We start from the raw sequence: 17,769 nt of genomic DNA on the forward strand, positions 1-17,769 counted from the left end.
AGAAAGTATCCCAGTATCTTAATATTCTGGACATCTTGTATTCTTGCAAAATCTTAAAGGATATCATCAAGTTCTAATGGACTGCTGGACAGAAGATCTAAAGTCGACCAAACAAAACACCATACAAAAAATTATTACAATGTTGATAAAGGAATTTACGTCAAAATATCTTAAAGGGCTTCACAACTCCCCACTGTCTTCTGGGAAGCCAAAATCCATGAAATCAAATGATTTGATCAATGGCACCCAGTAAATTAGTGTCGGCGCTAAGATAAAATTCCAATTTTCTGACTTCTAGTTCTGTGCTCAAATCCTGGACTCGCATTGCTTCCCAGGCAAAATACAGAAGAGAGGTAGAAATAGATGCAGCAGAAACAAAGGGAGCTGGAACTCCCTTTCTTTTAGCACCTTCTGAAAGCACTGACGCTAGTATTTGTGTGCAATGCAAGTGCTGTTTATAAAACTTAGCTGTAACATTGTGGTTGCCACAGATTTCAGAGCAGTTTGCACGGGCAACGTGCCTCTCATTTTGCACCCAAGAGAGCCAGTAAATAGTATGCAGACCTGGGTGACAAAGTCTGGTCTCTGTATTCCCATGAATGTGTCACTCTGTGCTAAATCTTCTTAGTGCCAGGGAGTGCTAATGAAGGTTTCCAGAGAGAGGAGTGGATGACAGTGTATTTACTGTACCTGAGAAGGATTTCAGAGTAAGAGAAAGCATTGATATCAGTGCCTCTTAAAGAATAGCTAAACCTCTTTGTATGGCAATTTATTTTCTTCACAGGAACCTTACAAAGGTAAGCTATTTCATGAAATACTTTACTCCAAAGTACCAATTCAATGCAGTATTTATATTAAAAAACATTTTCCATTTCCCTTCTGCATCTTGAACGCCAATCCAGCCCAGCCTCACTGCCCACACCAAAGGAAATGAACTGCATTAGGCAGTGTCATTTGCTAAAAGGTAACAGTGGAGTCCCCTAGTTTTATATTTCTAGGGACAATTTCACAGGCCATGCCATCGCTGAATGGGGAAATTGGAAAACTGCAGAATCGATTCGCAGACGTGCAGTTCTATTTTCTTTCACACCTCCTTCATCAGAGCTCCCATCATTCCTGTGTTGTGTTGCATTATTACTGACAGCAGCCTGGACACCACTGATAATGGCTAAACTAGGGAAGGGTGACTCGTTGCAAGTGAAAGCAAAACCACGTAAGAAGCAGCCAGAAGACACTGAGCACTGCTATTTTTGCTCCTAGACTCACCTGCTTCAGAGCACCGTAATATGCCTGTGGTATATTGTTGCTGAGAGTTAAAGGGAAACGTTGCTTAAAAAAAATCTTATCTAAATTGGTTTGGGTTTGTTTGCATTTATTTTTCCTTGAGCAGACAGCTGTACCGCAAAGTTGCATTACATCTATTTTGATTTATAACAGAAAAAAAATACGCAGTCCTTCAAAACGCTTCCGCTATTTTTTCCACTATTACTCTTCCACACTACGCTGCTGATAATGGCTCAGTTATTAAGACTGAAACCAGCGGCCAGTCATGGCCAACACCCCCTACCGCCCCCCCTGGAAAAAAAAAAGCTGGTGACTGTCAGCTGCTTGGTCTCTGGGGCAGAAAGGTGCCTTGTGATGTTAAAAGGCACTGGCAACAAGATGGGGTCTGTCTGCTGGGGTCACCCAGCTGCGTTCTGCGCAGGGCACGGCTGGCTGTGCGCCAGGGTCACCACTACAGAAAGATAGGAATAATGTGAGGGCCGGCATGATAAGCTTGTGGATGGCTCCTGATTGAGGAGCTGGAAAGATCTGGGGCTTGCAACCACGTTCCGCCCTGCCCTTGTGGCATCAGGAAGGCAGCAAATACTGCACCTTTTTTATTTTTTTTTTAATTTATTTTATTATTTTATTTTATTTTTTGTCTGTTTCTTGCTTTTTTTTTTTTCCTGCCATCTTTTGCTTTTCCAGCAGGGACCCTGGCAGCCGATGCCCCTGCCTGTTGGGTGCCATCTTCGCTCTCCCTTGAGAGCTGGGGATCGCTGCCAGGAGCTGCAGGTCAGCGTGAACAGGAGAGAAGCAGCACGACACCTGACAGAGCAGGGACTGGGGTCGTTATTATACAGAAGGGCCATTTCCGTGGAGCGTCCAAAGGGGAACTCGTTCCCCACCGTGCTCCACCCTCACGACCCTGCCTGAGGGCCCCAAAATGGCCGCTCCGCCCTTCAGTTCCCTCCTCCTCGTTGCTACGCGACGAGCAGAGCCTAGGCCGCCCCCCCTCCGCTTTCTGCGAACTACAACTCCCAGCATGCCCCGCGCGGCCGCAGACGTGCGCCTTCCGCCGCCAGCACTACATTACCCGGCGGGCCTCAGGGGCGGCTACCAATCAGCGTGCTTCGTGTTGGGTGGTGCGAGAGAGTGGGGTTGGCTTCCGCGGGAGCGAGCGAAGAGGAAGCGGCGCGGAGGAAGCGGCGCAGGTGACGTTTCCTCTCGGGCTGCCCCCCCTCTCCCGCTGCCGGAGCTGGGGCCCCGAGAATGGCAGCGTTAGGAGGTCGGTGCGACGGGGAAGGGCTGCCTGGGCCTGGGGGTGCGGGCCGAGCTGGTGGGCCCCGCAGGGCCTGCGGGGTTGGGGTGCGGCGTGGGGGAAGGTGGGACCAAGAGGGGGTTAGGGGGAGTGGGGTTTAGGGGGGGTCTCAGTGGGAGGGACTGGGAGGGGTGGGGGGCTGCTTCGGAGGGGAGCTGGGGGGGAGGGTGAGGTGTCCAGGGTGAGCGTGGGGAGTCTGGGAAGAACAGGGATGTGAGTGGGGAAAAATATTAGTCGAAGAAAAAGGTGCTTGTTGTGATAGGGTGACGGAGGTGGTGAGAGTGGCTGCGCGAGACCTGTAAAGTGCACGGTGTTAAGGGTTAAACAGGAAAACGAATACGTGGATGAGAGCGTTCGTGGCTGATTCCATCAGAGCTGGAAGCTGCCTTGATCGCATGTGCTCATTGCCTGGGTGACTGGCAGGGTCAAGGAGGGACTACTTTGAACCTTTTCAGTGTTAGAACGTCACTGAAACTCCTCTGCAGCGGCAGTTATATCGCTGTGTTACTGTACATTAAGGTTTGGCCAAGTAGGAAACCTTGGCATTCCTGTACCAGGTATTATTTCCTTGGAACTTTATCACTAGTGACTAACACTATTGCTGAAAAAGGTCTGAAATCCCTACTTTCCCTGTGACTGGTTAGTTTTTGAATGTTGATGTTTAATTACTGCAATCAATCCCCCCTGTTGTAGATTTTGTCCTTAAATACAATATTTACTGACTTATCTGGGGGTGGGGGGGAGGATAGGGTGTTTTGAGGACTTCTCCTGACAGTAGTTTGAAGAGGCACTGATGATATTTGGCTTTAAACCTACCAGGAAAATGCATGCCTGACCAGCAGGTCCCCACTGACTTAATCGAGAGTGCTCAAAGCGTTGTCTGAATTCAGAGCAAGAGAAACTGTATCTTCTGTGTATTGCCATGTGTTAGAATTTCAATCTCCTAGTCCTTGTTGCTGTTCACTGTACTTTATTCCCCTTTGTGTTGCCCTAAATTTGTTGAAGGTTCTCAGTTGCAGTCAGCAGCATCACCTGATTTGCAGCTTTTACCACCTAATGTTTTTCTTTTGAGTTCTCCTTTGTTGTTGTTGCGTTAAAATCTTGCTGCTATTACGAAACAGATTTTTGTGCTTGAGGTATTGCTCAATTTTCACTTTGGGATTTACTTCGTTAAGCATATCACATGTTACTTAAAAGTGTGATCTCTTTGCATGTTTTCACAATGATATGCAAGTACTTTCATACCTGGGTAGTCTTAAATGGTAATTGCATTTCACTAGTAAATAAAAACATGTAAGCATATATACAGATTTATATGAATACATCTACTAGGTTTGTTGCTCTGTATGTTTACTGTAAGGCTGTTTCTTCATGATCTTACTCTGTTAGTCATCATTTGTGGAAGTTAGTAGCCAGTTCCTGTTTCAGTGTGGAGTTAAGTACGTGTGTACAGACTTGTGAAATGGTGATTTAGGTTGTGGGCTAGCCCTACTCTTCTGCATTCTTTGTTCCTCCCATTTTAGAAGTTGGTAAACACTGTGATACTTCCTTCCCTCCAGCACACCTCCCAAGAGATATCTATTGAGACATCCATGTAAATATTCTGTATTTTTCTTGAAGTTAGTAAAGTAGGGAAGGAGGAAAAAAAGCCAAAAAAAAAAAAAAAGAAAAGAAAAAAGAAAAACTAACCAAGCAAACTAACTCAATCCACTCCCATATATACTTATATATTTACTCACCCTTGAGAATGCTAGATTTGCTGTTAATGGATGATGACAGTGAGGCCATATGGAATATTAACTTGCATTGAATTTTTTTTCTGCACGTGTATGTTTCTCTTTTTTTTTTCTGTTTTAAATTGTTTCAATTTTGCCTTGTAGAACCAAGTAAGTTTTCACAAACACTGAATGGAATTCCTTCTTCAAACACAGTCAGCAGTGGAATGGACCCCTTCCATGCTTGCAGTATTCTTCAACAACTTAAAACCATGTATGATGAAGGACAACTGACAGATATTGTAGTGGAAGTGGATCATGGGAAAACATTCTCCTGTCATAGAAATGTTCTTGCTGCAATCAGTCCTTACTTCAGGTACAGTAGTCTGTTGTTCTAGGGATGACCAAAAGGGGAATTATAAATTATTTCCATTTAATGACAGAAAAAAAGCACACCTTTTACTAAAATTCCATGTGACTATTGATGATACAGTGTACCTAGTAAATACCTTTTTACTGTAACAGTATAGTTAAACTGTGTTTCATTTTATGTCCTGCTGGAATATGCCTATGGGTTACTTGTTGAAAGTTGAATGCAATGACTTGGATATGTCAAGAGCTTTGCTTTTAAAATGAATGAATTTTTATATGGAATTAGTGGGATAATTAAGGAAGAAATTCCAACTTGCCATTTTTGACTTAATAAGTCTGGGACTGATCCTAAGTTGAGGTTCCCAAGCAGTACAGTGTAACGTCACTGTTAAATGCACTCGTGCTCATAGAAGGGCAGAGGTGTTGGGGTCAGCTGTATGGTATAATTTCTTAGATCTGTAGTTAGAAGGTAATTGCAAATAAACTGCTAAATATTTTTCTTTTGTAGATCTATGTTCACTAGCGGCCTTACAGAGAGTACCCAGAAAGAAGTTCGTATAGTTGGTGTTGAAGCAGAGTCAATGCATTTAGTGTTGAACTATGCATATACCTCCAGAGTAATGCTGACAGAGGCCAACGTTCAAGCTTTGTTCACTGCAGCTAGTATCTTCCAGATCCCTTCCATACAAGACCAGTGTGCTAAATATATGATCAGTCATTTGGACCCACAGAACTCCATTGGGGTGTTTATCTTTGCTGATCACTATGGTCATCAGGAACTCAAAGACAGATCACAAGACTACATTCGTAAAAAGTTTCTGAGTGTCACCAAAGAGCAAGAGTTTCTTCAGTTGAGAAAAGACCAGCTCATAAGTATACTCGACAGTGATGACTTAAATGTAGACAAAGAAGAACATGTTTATGACAGCATTATAAGGTGGTTTGAGCATGAACAAAATAAGAGAGAAGTGCACCTTCCAGAAATATTTGCCAAATGCATCCGTATGCCTCTATTGGAAGAGACATTTTTAGAGAAAATCCCTCCCATGTTTGCACAGGCTATGGCCAAAAGCTGTGTACAAAAGGGACAACATAGTGCCAATGGCTATACACAACGGCTTGGAATGACTGCTTCTGAAATGATCATATGCTTTGATGCTGCCCACAAACACTCAGGAAAGAAGCAAACAGTGCCTTGTTTAGATTCGGTCACAGGGAGAGTGTTTAAACTATGCAAGCCACCAAATGACTTGAGGGAGGTTGGAATTCTTGTATCTCCTGATAATGATATTTATATTGCGGGTGGTTACAGACCAAGCAGCAGTGAGGTCTCCATTGATCACAGAGCAGAGAGTGACTTCTGGATGTATGATCACTCTGGCAATAGGTGGATTCCGAAAGCTCCTTTGTTGCGAGCCAGAATAGGCTGCAAATTGGTTCATTGCTGTGGTAAACTGTATGCAATAGGTGGTCGTGTTTATGAAGGAGATGGGCGAAACTCTCTCAAGTCTGTGGAGTGTTATGACAGCCGAGAGAACTGTTGGACGGCTGTCTGTCCAATGCCGGTAGCAATGGAGTTTCATAGTGCTGTGGAATATAAGGATAACATCTATGTTTTACAGGGTAAGGCGGTTTGACTGGCTATATGGTGTGTTATTGGAAGTGGGGGTTGTTCAAGCCAACTGTCTCTTCTTAGAAGCACCGTAGAAAGCCCAAGTTTCTGGGACATCTAAAGAATGCCCGGGACAATAGAATGGGAGAAAAGCTGGGGAGGGCAGCAAGCAAGGAAGAGTGAGGTTGCTGCTTGGGTTCTTGGGGCCTGGGTCTGTGTCACTGAGTTGTATCAAATTCTGCCACAACTGCCACTTCTGCTAAGTCAACAATTCAGTATTAAATTATATGGTGAAAATCCTGTATTACATCTTTATTTGGGTGAAATGCACTAATGTTGAAGAACAGCTATTGTCATGGAAAAAGTACTTTACATTTTATTTAGCTGAACCTGTGAAAATTCTTGGAGTCTCTTGGTGAGTTGTAAAAAATCAATTAGCTGTGGTAGGCCTTCCCTCTCTGCCCTATCCTACTTTTAGTTAGCTTTTTAGTTAACTAAGGAAGTGCTTTCTTTTTCTAATCAGCTTGTGTTATTCCGTTGGGAATTAGTGTGGTCTTTCCATCCCATCTTCCACTAAGTGATCAAGCTTACTGCATTTTGATGCCTAACGTAATGATTTAAGCACAGTTCTAGTACCAGCAGTGTTTATATCCATATTTGAGAGGTACATCAGAATAATCAAGAAGGATTAAAACAAGCATGTTCTCAATGATGTGTGTTGCCAAGATGCACATGTGTGTGAAAGAGCTGTGATGGAAAAGACATTTGCGGTTCTTTTAGACTGGTAATTATAATACTTTAGGACTCTGAAAAGGATTGTTATGGGAATGGATGAAATCATTTATTCTTTCCTAACTTTATTTGTGTAGCTTACATGAAATGCATAATTTGATATGTACTTGAGCCCCGTAGTACTCCACACCTAAAAGTGCTGAGCCTGTATATGAGGTTGCAGTAAGAATCCCAGGTGGAAAGCAAGATTGGATGAGGAAGTGTCTTAGTTTTATTTTGCTAAGGTCCATCCCTGTGCAAACACTTTTAGAACTTGGGTCCTAGATATGTAAACTCACTGTAATTTATCAGAAGTCAACCTGATTTCTTGATGTTGCCCTCCTGCCACTCAGCAAGGTTGGAGGGCTTCAACATGACCTATGGATGGTTTTGTTCTTTCATTATATCTATATTACATCTGATCCTGGCTGTGGCTCTAAATAGTTGTTACTAGTGCAAGTTTTCTCAATCTGTTGGGTCAGACATCTGCTTTAGATCACTTAAGAGGAACACTGAGGAATCTTTAACTTAGAATATTTGTTTGTCCTTTAACTGTTTCTTGGAACCACTGTAAAGCAGATAATTTTCATAGAGATTACTACCTATAGAATAAGAATGCATTTTGTTTACACATCTTAGTTGCAGTAGTTCTGTGCTTCAGTGGTTTTAAAGACAACTCAATGCTTGCATGAATAAACCACATCATTGCGCTAACCAGCAAATTAAATAATCTGTGTTGCAGAAAATAAGTAACTTCTATTTGTGTGATAGGTGAAAACCTTGACTGAATTGCACTGTAGTAGTCTATAATAAGTTAACTGTTAATAATTTTTGTAGAGAAAACTCATAAGTTTGCAGTAGTCAGTAAGGATTAATGAGTCTTAAAGTGCCAACTGAGTTGCAGGCATCAGTCATAGGAGATTACACTGTGGAACAAAAATGAATAATCAGAAAATGCATTACCTGCAGGACTTAATGTCTTAAACTGCATTCCATTCTTTTTACTGTATTATGTCTGTATTCTTTGACACGCTTGAAGTGCTTGGTTAGAGTGCACTGTGGTCAAAATTCTTTAAAATATCCATGTGAAATATACATGAAGTTGAATTATGCTAGTATTTGGCAAATTGTAGCCCTTTGTTCCCCAGAGCTTCATAAAGGACAAGGTAATTTTTATCCATGTTCTTCTTACCAAGTTTGCAGAGCATGAGCTTTCAATCATCTGAACTTCTGCTATGTAGTCTGCATAAGCTGCCTTGTGGTGCTTTATAGAGGCATATATATAAGGCACCTTATAGAGGTGCCTTATAGTCCAGTCTCAAAATAATGATGAGTCTCAGCTTCGTGCAAGTATTCACCTGGCATCCTTTGAAAACCAATCAAGCTGTGTAACCCAGCCAAGTGATACAAACAGCTTCAGAGTCTGTAGTACAAGACACATTATTTGCTCAGATTTAACAACTTTAAGCACTGAATTCTGAGATTTTCCACAGTCTGTAGGTTATGCTTTGTGAAGATACCGAAGAACAGAACAAATACTTTGGATGTCTGAAGGCTGAAATCCTGACAGGTTTTATCCCAAGTTCTTAAGCATGGTTTAAAAGTAGTAAAAGATAGCTGGGAAATATGCATTCCACCACAGTGTTTGTGGTATACTTTGTATTCGGTTTTCTTCAGCTAGGGTAGAAAACTAAAGTAGCATTTGCTTTTGCTACTGATATTTCTATGTGCTTTGAAGAAAGCAGATGATAATGTTAGGTGGTTGTTCTAGGATCAGGGCTTTTAAGAATTCGTAGACATTAATGCGTGGAAGAATATAGCTGAGAACTTAATAGCTACAGAATTGCTGTTATGGAAATAAAGCGTAAGTTATGTTTTATTTTTCCTCTCTTTTCAGGGGAATTTTTTCTCTGCTATGATCCTCAGAAGGATTACTGGGGGTTTTTGACCCCAATGACTGTGCCTAGAATCCAAGGCTTGGCAACTGTGTACAATGACTCCATCTACTACATAGCTGGAACCTGTGGAAACCATCAACGTATGTTTACCGTAGAGGCCTATGACATTGAACAAAATAAGTGGACTCGAAAAAAAGACTTCCCGTGCGATCAATCCATTAATCCATACATAAAACTCGTACTCCTCAAAAACAAACTCCATCTGTTTGTCAGAGCTACTCAAGTCACTGTTGAGGAACACGTCTTCAGAACCAGCAGGAAGAATTCGCTCTATCAGTATGATGAGGTCACTGACCAATGGCAAAAAGTATATGAGACTCCAGATAGGCTCTGGGATTTAGGCCGGCATTTTGAATGTGTAGTTGCTAAGTTGTATCCACAGTGTCTTCAGAAAGTTATTTAATTTTCTTTTTTCAGTAACAGGCCTTAGTGATTTCAGTGGTGATCTGATGCTAGAGAAAGCTTCTTAAAACAAAGAAATTGTCAGTATTTATTGTAAGCTGAAACAGATGGTTTTTTTTTTTTCCTGTATGTGGGGATGGGTGCTCTTTAAAGGTTGCAGTCTGTGAAGGGTATTACTGGTTCAGTTTCATATTTACTGATATTTTCCTGAGAAATGAGAAGGAGGTTACGAAGTGCAATTATCAGCATTTTTTTTTCTGGTGAACACTTAATCATGTCATACTCGAGGGGTGTATTTGTGGTAAGAGCAAGTTAAGTGGAAGAGTCAGGATAACTATGCACTACAGTGAAAGAAAATCTAGCATTAATAGCTAAGGATGTCCAAGCTGTTTTGGAGTGACTTTTCATTTTTTCTTTTTTTTTAAATACGGGTAAAATTTGAGGCAATATCACTAAGTTGTTTGGTTTTTTGGCTTTTTTTCATTGGAAATTAAAATTGCATAGAGGAATGGTAGATCCTAATTCATAATCTTTTTTTTTTTGTACTGTTCTTGAAGTCTGCAAAGATGTTTTGTGTTGTTGTTTGTGCACTACAGTTTGGGAGGACAAACTCAAGTCAGAATTGGAACACAGAGTACCTTTGCCTGGAAGGAGGCCTGTTTGGATTGCTGTACCACTTCTTGTCCATGGATTTTTTTTTGTTGAGATTTGAGCTTAAAAGATACAGAAAGCAAATCCCAACACCTATTTTCTGCTGTTTAGGTGTAGTGCTGTATTAAACAAAAAACAAACAAACAAAAAAACATTTATAACACTGCTTAAAAACTTTTCTTCATCCCATAAAGGGCTTTAATCCAAAAGTTGATGGTGCTAGTACATTTTTAATACTTGTTTGTCTGAAATGGGCTAATCTTACGCTGCTGTTTAAGACAGCCTGTTAGTTTTCATTAAGTGTCTGTTTCCAGGCCCTGTTCTGTCATCATATTGTCTTTTCTAACATAACATTTTTACTGTAGTGGTATTCTTGCACAGGACGGTGACAGGATATGGCCTTAATATTGACATTTTTTTTCTGTGGAGTGTTCATTTTGTCTCCACTAAAGTACAGTGCTGTGTGCAGTGTTAGCATGTGCTCCAGTAACTTTAAAATGTGTGGCTTAACTTGACAAGTTATATTTTTTTTCTCCCTGTGATTGAGCCCTCAAATACTTTGTTTCTTCATTCAATACTTGTTTCATTCTGATCTATAATGTGAAAATTTTGCACTACTGAGCTGTCTTCGTTATTCAGTGTATTAAAGCAAAATTGATAACAAGTGTCCATGGCTTAAATAATATTAGATGCTAATCTAGAATAGGAATCCCATGTATTGCAACACTTTTTCTCTATGTATTAAACATGTAGCTTACTTTTCCAGAAGTAAAAAAAAAAAAAAAAGATTTCCAAGTTCAGCCTCTACTTCAATAGTGGAAACTTGACATAAAAGGGAAAAGAGGAATCCTACAAACCTTGGTGGCTGTAGTTTGCCACGTTTGGTTTGCTGCAGGTCTAGTTTTTCCAGAGCAACAGGTGTGTGCTATCTTACTCTTTCCTATTTCTCAAATCTACTGAAGGAATAAACCAGCTAACTTGAAGTGGCAGTGGCCATCGCTGGCTCGAAGTTCTTACCGTTATCTGGCTTAACAGCTGATATTTCAGTAAGCCAAATAGTGACCTCACTAATGTTTATCCCCCCCCCGGCATGGCTGAGGATTTGGATAACGTTCACTCGCCATGTGGTCTTTATGTTCCCAAATGGAATCTTTCTGATTTACAGATACCGGCCTGGATCTATTTCTCAGTTCTTGCACAAAACATTAAGACGACAAAAACAAAACTGTGAAATGAAAAGGAGAAAAAAAAAAAAATGCCTCTTTGCATTACATACCTCATCTTCCAGAGATTTACCAAACTGCTTCTTACAGATGCAAGCGCTGGATTTTTTTTCTGAAGTAAAGCTGATGCTTGCTAAGACTGCATTTTACAACAGTGCTGAGGCGTGTTGTTTCTTTGTTTAGTTTTCTTCTGGATACTGCTTTATATATATCCATAGCCAAGAATAAGAGCTTTTTATTTAGTACAACTGATTTCATTTTTCAAGTTATCCTTAGTCCTTGGCTCTCTTTGCGCTGTTGTAGGCCTCTAGCTGCAAGCTTTCTGAAGCACCCTCCCTAACAGTGTTGCATTTGTGTGTAAAAACCATTCTTTTGCAAAGTGTTATATAACTTTCCTTTTTTTTTTTAAGCTTGGTTGAATATTTACGAGACTTCTTGCTGCTTTTTGACAATCTTCTATATTTATTTAGTAGAACAAATTTCAATATATTACTTGAAACTATGAAATAGAATTGAGTTAGCAATCGACTGGTCATGTGATGTATAGAAGTACAATATGCTGTGGTTAATTCTGCAGTAGGTTTGTTAATTTTGTTTATCTGCACTAAAGTACGAAGATCTCCATTCTGTTTAACCATTCAAACTGAGGGTGTGATCCAAGCCTGTAATGTGTTTCAAAGCTAAATCCTGGAACTTGCTGTGGGAGTAGAATATACTGAATCTTTTGCATGAGGGGTTTGTTGAGATGGTAACGTAGCTGTGAGACTTTGCCAATTCTTAAATGCTTCTACATTTTGCTGAGAGTCAGATTCCTGGTAAAGTTTTTGCTTTAGAGTTGAGCTTAAGTAACATTGCACAGCACAGGAAAAGGTAATTGCACCAAAGGTACTGCTAATATTTAAACAGTAACCTGTATGTTTTCTCCCCATTTAGTATCTTTTTCTGCATTCATTTTTTTCCCCCCCTTTTATTAAATTAATTTCTAGTATTGTAAGGATTTACAGGGGTGTAAATCTTTCCCAAAATTACTAATTACTTTAGAAGGAAGCGTTTTGTAACTTCTGCGTGATTCTTTCAGTAAAATTTAGGATAACTAAAAGCAATTCTGGTGCACCAAACATGCAGTGTTTGTATGTTCTACAAGAAATTGACGAGCTCCCTGTTTGTAAAGCTGTTTAGAAATGGCACCCAACATTCAGTGCTCAGGTATGTTAGTAAGAAGTACTGTAGTCCTATGAGGGCAAATGTGTGGATTTTTAAACATTTTGCCATAATTGCACAATTTTGCATTTTTACTTAATGTCATGTTATGTTTCTTAAAATAAACCTATTGTTGAAATACAACTGAGGGCAGCTGGTTTTGTGGTAAATATATCGCTTAAATTTTGGTGGATTTCTGAGAATTGACCCTCTGATACCATCTTCATGGTTAATTTTTTTCTATTTATTCTTGTGGCTCAGCTCCTGCAATGTCATATCTTTAAGGCAGCTCCAGACCACTGCTTGAGGTGGAAGGTGCTTTGTTCTTTGTCTCACTCTCTGTGGCTAACCTCCCATTTGCTTGTACAGTACCAACGTTTTGCACCTTCACTCTTTGAAGGTGGGGACCTGCAGCTGTCTTTTGCTGAGATGTATAGGAGTCTTTATATTGACAAACCCTAAAACATCACTTAATGAATTTCCCACTGTCCTTGCTGAGTAGAGAAGTTACTTTCCTGTGCGTGGGCCACCGGACTGATGTGCAGTCTGTGAGCTACTTGGTGCAGCACTCACCTTTCTGGGGAATGTTGCACAATGATCCTAAATCATCTTGGGTGAGCTTGGAGTGATTGCTCCTGATTGCAGTTCAGAACAATACGTTTCCTTTTGTCAGACTAAAGATTAATTGCTGTTAAAAATCAAAGCTATTTCCTCTTGAAGAACTAGCACAAATAGTGATAGAGCCAGCATGGAGGAGGTGGGCTTGCTGTTCTACCTCCTTTAAAGTGAGCTGTGTAAATCAACACTGCATGCTCAACTGTATGCACTCTTTGCTTGCTTCCCCATCCAGAGACTCTGCGTGTACACAGACAGCCAAATCTAGTTGGGCCTGTACTTTCATGCTTTTTCTGGAGTTTGGTAATTAAATGGTAACTGAGAGTTCAGTTTCATCCTGTGATGGAATTAACAGTTGTAGTTACCCAATACTTGAACAGTGAAAGCATCCTACCCTCAATTTTCCTGTCTTGTTTGGTTAGGGCACCTCTCTTCTGCCCAAAACTCCAGGGACTCACAAGAAAAGATTATCTAGTGCTAGATGATGGTTTAGCAATGTGCTAGTATGTAATGAACCGCTGGGACTTGAAGTTAAGAGCTGAAGCTGAGGAAGGGAGGGTAGAAAGACCTCCCTCTGTGGCCCTCAAGGGGAAAAAGGTATATCACTGTAAAACAATGGGACTGCAAGGGAAGGATAGCCAAATTGCACTACCCTGGGACAAGTTGTCCCAGCTGCCAACCCTGAATCAACAAAGCTAAAACTGTAAAGCTAGCTGGAATTGTCTCAACTTTTTTTTCCACCAGCCAGAAAAGGAAACAAGTGAGCAGTTGTAGCAGAAGCCATGGTGAGTGCCTCACTCTTCAGATACATCTGAACTGTTCTTATGCTTAGCTGCTCTGTTCAGGGCTACTTCAAAAACATGTCTGTGTGCTAAGTAGTAGCTGATACCTGGTTCATAAAATGTTTATGGAGATGGCTGAAAGTTTGCAGACAACTCATAAAAGTCATATAAGCACTCTTGGTTCATAATGGCTGGGGGGAGGCGTGTTATTTTGGAAGTATCAGCTGGAGGAATGTTTACATCCTAATAAACCAAACTGGCATTTCTTAAATAATCTATCAGGTTTATTCCATGGCAGTCCATCCACTGGTTCTTCACTGCCCCTAAGCCTTCAGTTCAGCCCCTAGAAGCACATTAGTGTATGCTGCTCAGGGCCATATCTGGCAGTAGGGTACTCATGCAGGCAGTATACAGAGAAATACACACCCAGGCGTTGCCTTTTCCTTATCTCTTTGCAACACGTGGTTGTCTCTCTGCCCTTCCAAGGGGACGAGTTAAGCTAAACAGAACTTGAATTCTGTTTCTTAACATCTGGTTAAGGTCCCATGAGCCTTGCTATTGATCTACCTGTTTCTGAACTTTACATAAATCATAATGGAAATATCCCCTGTAAGAGGAAGGTATCTATTAACTTTAGCTAACTTTAGGTCATCAGGGTACTCTTTAACATCTTATTTCAAGAGCAGGAAAGCTAACAACCTGTTTACAATGCAGTTTTCCATAGTGGATTTTCTGAAGCACAGGGCTATGTTGTCAGCTTTCCCTTCTTCTGAGGTAACAATGGGACCTTGGTCCTCTTTAGCCACCTCATTTCACATATGCCCTATTACTCCTTTAAAAGCCTGCAATCCCATAGCTTAAACCTGCATGGTAGCAAACACTGGGAGTGATTGAGCAGTGGTACTAAACCCCACATGCATTTTGGCATGAAATAATGCTTCAAGTCCTCACTTGGAGAACGCTCGGCCGTGCTGCAGCAGGCAGTTCTGTACAGATGGCTCACTGCTGCTCTTTCTCACTTAGCCTGGCCCCACAGCAGGGAATGGCAGAGAAGGCTGCGTGCCCTGACAGATTCACTTACTGACTCTGAAGTGTGGAGTCTGACCTGTTGGAAGACAGAATGTGCTTATTTAGATCTTGAAGTGTCACTGAGTACCAGCAATGATAACGTATCTGTAAAACATCAACGAAAAGAGTACCAAATAAACCCACTTAAAGGAATGCTTTCTGTGTTCCAACACCTTAGCACTGCATGTGATCTGCAGCTCTGTTACTGGCACGGAAGCTGATGAGGGGCAGTCCAAATGTAAGCAGTGTAAATTGCCTGCTCAGCCTATTTTGATTCTCTTTTGATGCTAAATGAGTAGCATTTGATCACCTGTAATCTCAGCTTCGGTAATTCATTTGCAGTCAAGGTGGTGTGTAACGTATCAGTTGCATAAAAATACTTGCAGGTAAGTTCTGTAGCATACCCTTTAAGTTTGATTCTGATTGTATTCCTTCAGTTGCAGGTTTCCTCAAACACTCTGAGAACTGCCACTCATGGGCAGCAATATTTGGTGAATCTCAAATTAGCTTTCTCTCATAACCAATAAATAAAGTGAAACACTTAATTTGCAGAGCAAATACAATTTTCCTTTGTGCTTTTGTTGTTCAAACCAAAGGAATACATTATTTGCTATGTTTTGCCTCAAAACTAATGCACGGAGAGCAAATGATGAAAGAACTATCTGGTTAATCATTCAAATTTCGATTGTTCATAGAGTAATGAAGCATGAGAGTTTCTGCTATTCTTATCTATCTCAACTGCTAGGGGAACTGACTGAGGTTTTTCAAACTCATTTTGAGAAGCAGTTCGTATACTTTGGGTTGCTGTTGTGTCTGGAGAGTCTGTCAATAGCCACAGCCCAGTAACTACCAGCAGAAAATCTTTGTGGTTCAGATATTTGCTATTTTCTTCAAAGAATGTCCGTGTTGAAGGTCCACTTCCTTGGGTATCCCACAGATGAGAGTGTTTGGTGTTTGTCAAATGGGTTATTAAATGCTGTTTATAAGGGGTGCTTCTGGCAATAAGTTCCCAATGTTGTAATGTAACTGCTTTGAAGACTCAAATGCAGTTATTAATAGAGAATCATCTGGATGGGAAAGCCCTTGTCATTCAACCAGCCTTGAGATGCAATTACATACAGTGCTGCAACATAACGTGGGACAGTTCCTTGGAAATGAATGGAAATGAATTGATCACTGTGGATGTGTAACAACCTTTGACACAGATGGTCAATGTGATGTGAAACTGGAAGGTTTCAGTACAAGTGAATACAGACCTCTACTACTGGATCTTGTGGAATAACTTGATTATCTGCTGTGACCAATATGCTGTTCTTTTCCATCAGATTGAACCTTAGAATGTGATTAAGTACTGGGGTGAAAAGGGACAGTGTGATTTAACATAAGCAAACTCATGGTTTGACACAGATAGTAAAGCACCATCCTAGAGTGGATCAGAGCCAGGGCAGCTATCGAGCCATTATCTGCAGGGAGAGGAGAAAATGCATTTCTGGAAGAAAGGTCCAGCACTGTAGAAGCTACTTCTTGTTATAAAAATCAGAAGGATTTTCACCATTTGTAATGCCATTAAGGTTTTACAATAATGTTCCTGAAGTTCTGATGCTGAAAGAAAGTACTCCTATGAAATGAGGCTGGTGTGACTGAAGTCTCTTTAGCTGGCAGCTTCTGATGGCAGAACAGAGGACCGTGTGCATCTGGATCAGTCTGTAACAAATCCTCATAGCAGGATGACAGTGTTGTTTATTCCTTCCAGAACATAGAAAAACATCAGATCTGCTTGTATTTCTTGTGGAAAATGTCGTAAATCCTCTTAAGAAAGGTAACAAACGACTAAACGGTAGAAGCCTTTCTTCTTAATGCCAGCAAGGAACTATAGCATGGCTTTATGCATCCTTTTAGGGAAGCAGTTTTTGCTGGGCAATCCAGAACAGCATGGATGGCTGCATGTGGCTGCGAGGCAGGAAGCAGGGCTCCAGCAGATGCTGACTTGCAAAGTCAGATTGGGTGAATCACTTTTCTCTTTGTTTAGTTTTCTGCTGGCTTTTCCACTCAGATCGGATGAGAACGTTACACAGGCCTGCCTACGGTCAGATTTTTCCTGTTTTTTCTTGTGCCTAAGTAGCGTGTTGCAGTGTTTGGATTATAAACCTGGCAGGGGAATGTTTTAAATCCCCCGAATGGGGATTTGCAATGTAAGTCTTACAGAAACGTTCCTGCTGAAATTGGGTTATGTAAACCTCTGCACGGTGTGTGCTCACATTGTGGACGTTCCTCTTTCCTTCATCCAATTCCATGGCTTAGATACTGGCAACGAAGTCAGGAACTCTCTGTATCCCCTCCCATCACTCCAGGGTGAAATTTACCCCCTCTTAAGGGTCACTGTGGCCTGTGAATCCCTCCCTTTGTTCTTTAGTGATCAAAATAAGTCTGACGCAGGATTGTAGGTGACCCGGAGGTCATGGAAGGGAATTTCTGCCAGAAGGTTAAGATTGCCATAGCAAGACTGGCAAAAGAGGGGCATGCTCTGCGCAGATTGCCTGGAGGAGAGCGGGAGCAGAGCCTGCAGAAACTTGTCCTAAAGAAAGAATAAGTTAATATGTACTGGGGGAGAGGGAGGAAGGAGAAAAAATCTCTAACAAATAATTTATTAACATCCACGGAGGTCTGGGCAAGGCCAGGGCTGCAAATGGGGAGTTTGCCCTGAACTTGTCTCTGGTGGGCTAAGAGCCATTGTTGTTTGTGAAGGGGTAGTTGATGTGGGATGCTGTTAGTGCTGGATGTGAGCAGAAGGTGCTGCGAGTTATATACAAGTCTTG

At 41.2% G+C, this 17,769-nt stretch overlaps 2 protein-coding genes across 6 annotated transcripts in view; both read left to right on the forward strand.

The window, feature by feature from the left end:
- The first annotated feature begins 1,934 nt into the window (after positions 1-1,934).
- KBTBD8 (kelch repeat and BTB domain containing 8) lies at positions 1,935-12,632 on the forward strand. Of its 5 annotated transcripts, none has more exons than XM_046900233.1 (4): positions 1,935-2,477; positions 4,465-4,675; positions 5,180-6,294; positions 8,952-12,632. In XM_046900233.1, the coding sequence occupies exons 1-4, from the start codon at positions 2,210-2,212 to the stop codon at positions 9,413-9,415; spliced, it is 2,058 nt and encodes a 685-aa protein (XP_046756189.1). In that variant the 5' UTR covers positions 1,935-2,209; the 3' UTR covers positions 9,416-12,632. The 5 variants fall into 5 exon arrangements, with proteins under 5 accessions (XP_046756189.1, XP_046756190.1, XP_004944729.1 ...); XM_046900234.1 differs by having other exon boundaries at positions 4,516-4,675; XM_004944672.5 differs by having other exon boundaries at positions 2,421-2,551.
- The window catches only part of LOC416086 (monocarboxylate transporter 2-like), a 31,835-nt gene continuing 26,535 nt past the window's right edge, over positions 12,470-17,769 (forward strand). Inside the window, exon 1 of the mRNA XM_015293259.4 lies at positions 12,470-15,339. The gene's annotated coding sequence lies outside the window, so the exon portion shown is untranslated. The remainder of the gene's footprint in view (positions 15,340-17,769) is intronic.

Source organism: Gallus gallus, chromosome 12 (genome assembly GCF_016699485.2).
Source record: "Gallus gallus isolate bGalGal1 chromosome 12, bGalGal1.mat.broiler.GRCg7b, whole genome shotgun sequence".
Classification (NCBI taxonomy): Eukaryota; Metazoa; Chordata; class Aves; order Galliformes; family Phasianidae; genus Gallus; species Gallus gallus.

Bases quoted from the DNA above. Each gene is read 5' to 3' on its own strand.
- KBTBD8 (XM_046900233.1), top strand. From the start codon at position 2,210: ATGGCCGCTCCGCCCTTCAGTTCCCTCCTCCTCGTTGCTACGCGACGA. The intron at 2,478-4,464 runs GTGACGTTTCCT...TTTGCCTTGTAG, and splicing joins GCGCGGAGGAAGCGGCGCAG to AACCAAGTAAGTTTTCACAA. The intron at 6,295-8,951 runs GTAAGGCGGTTT...CTCTCTTTTCAG, and splicing joins TAACATCTATGTTTTACAGG to GGGAATTTTTTCTCTGCTAT.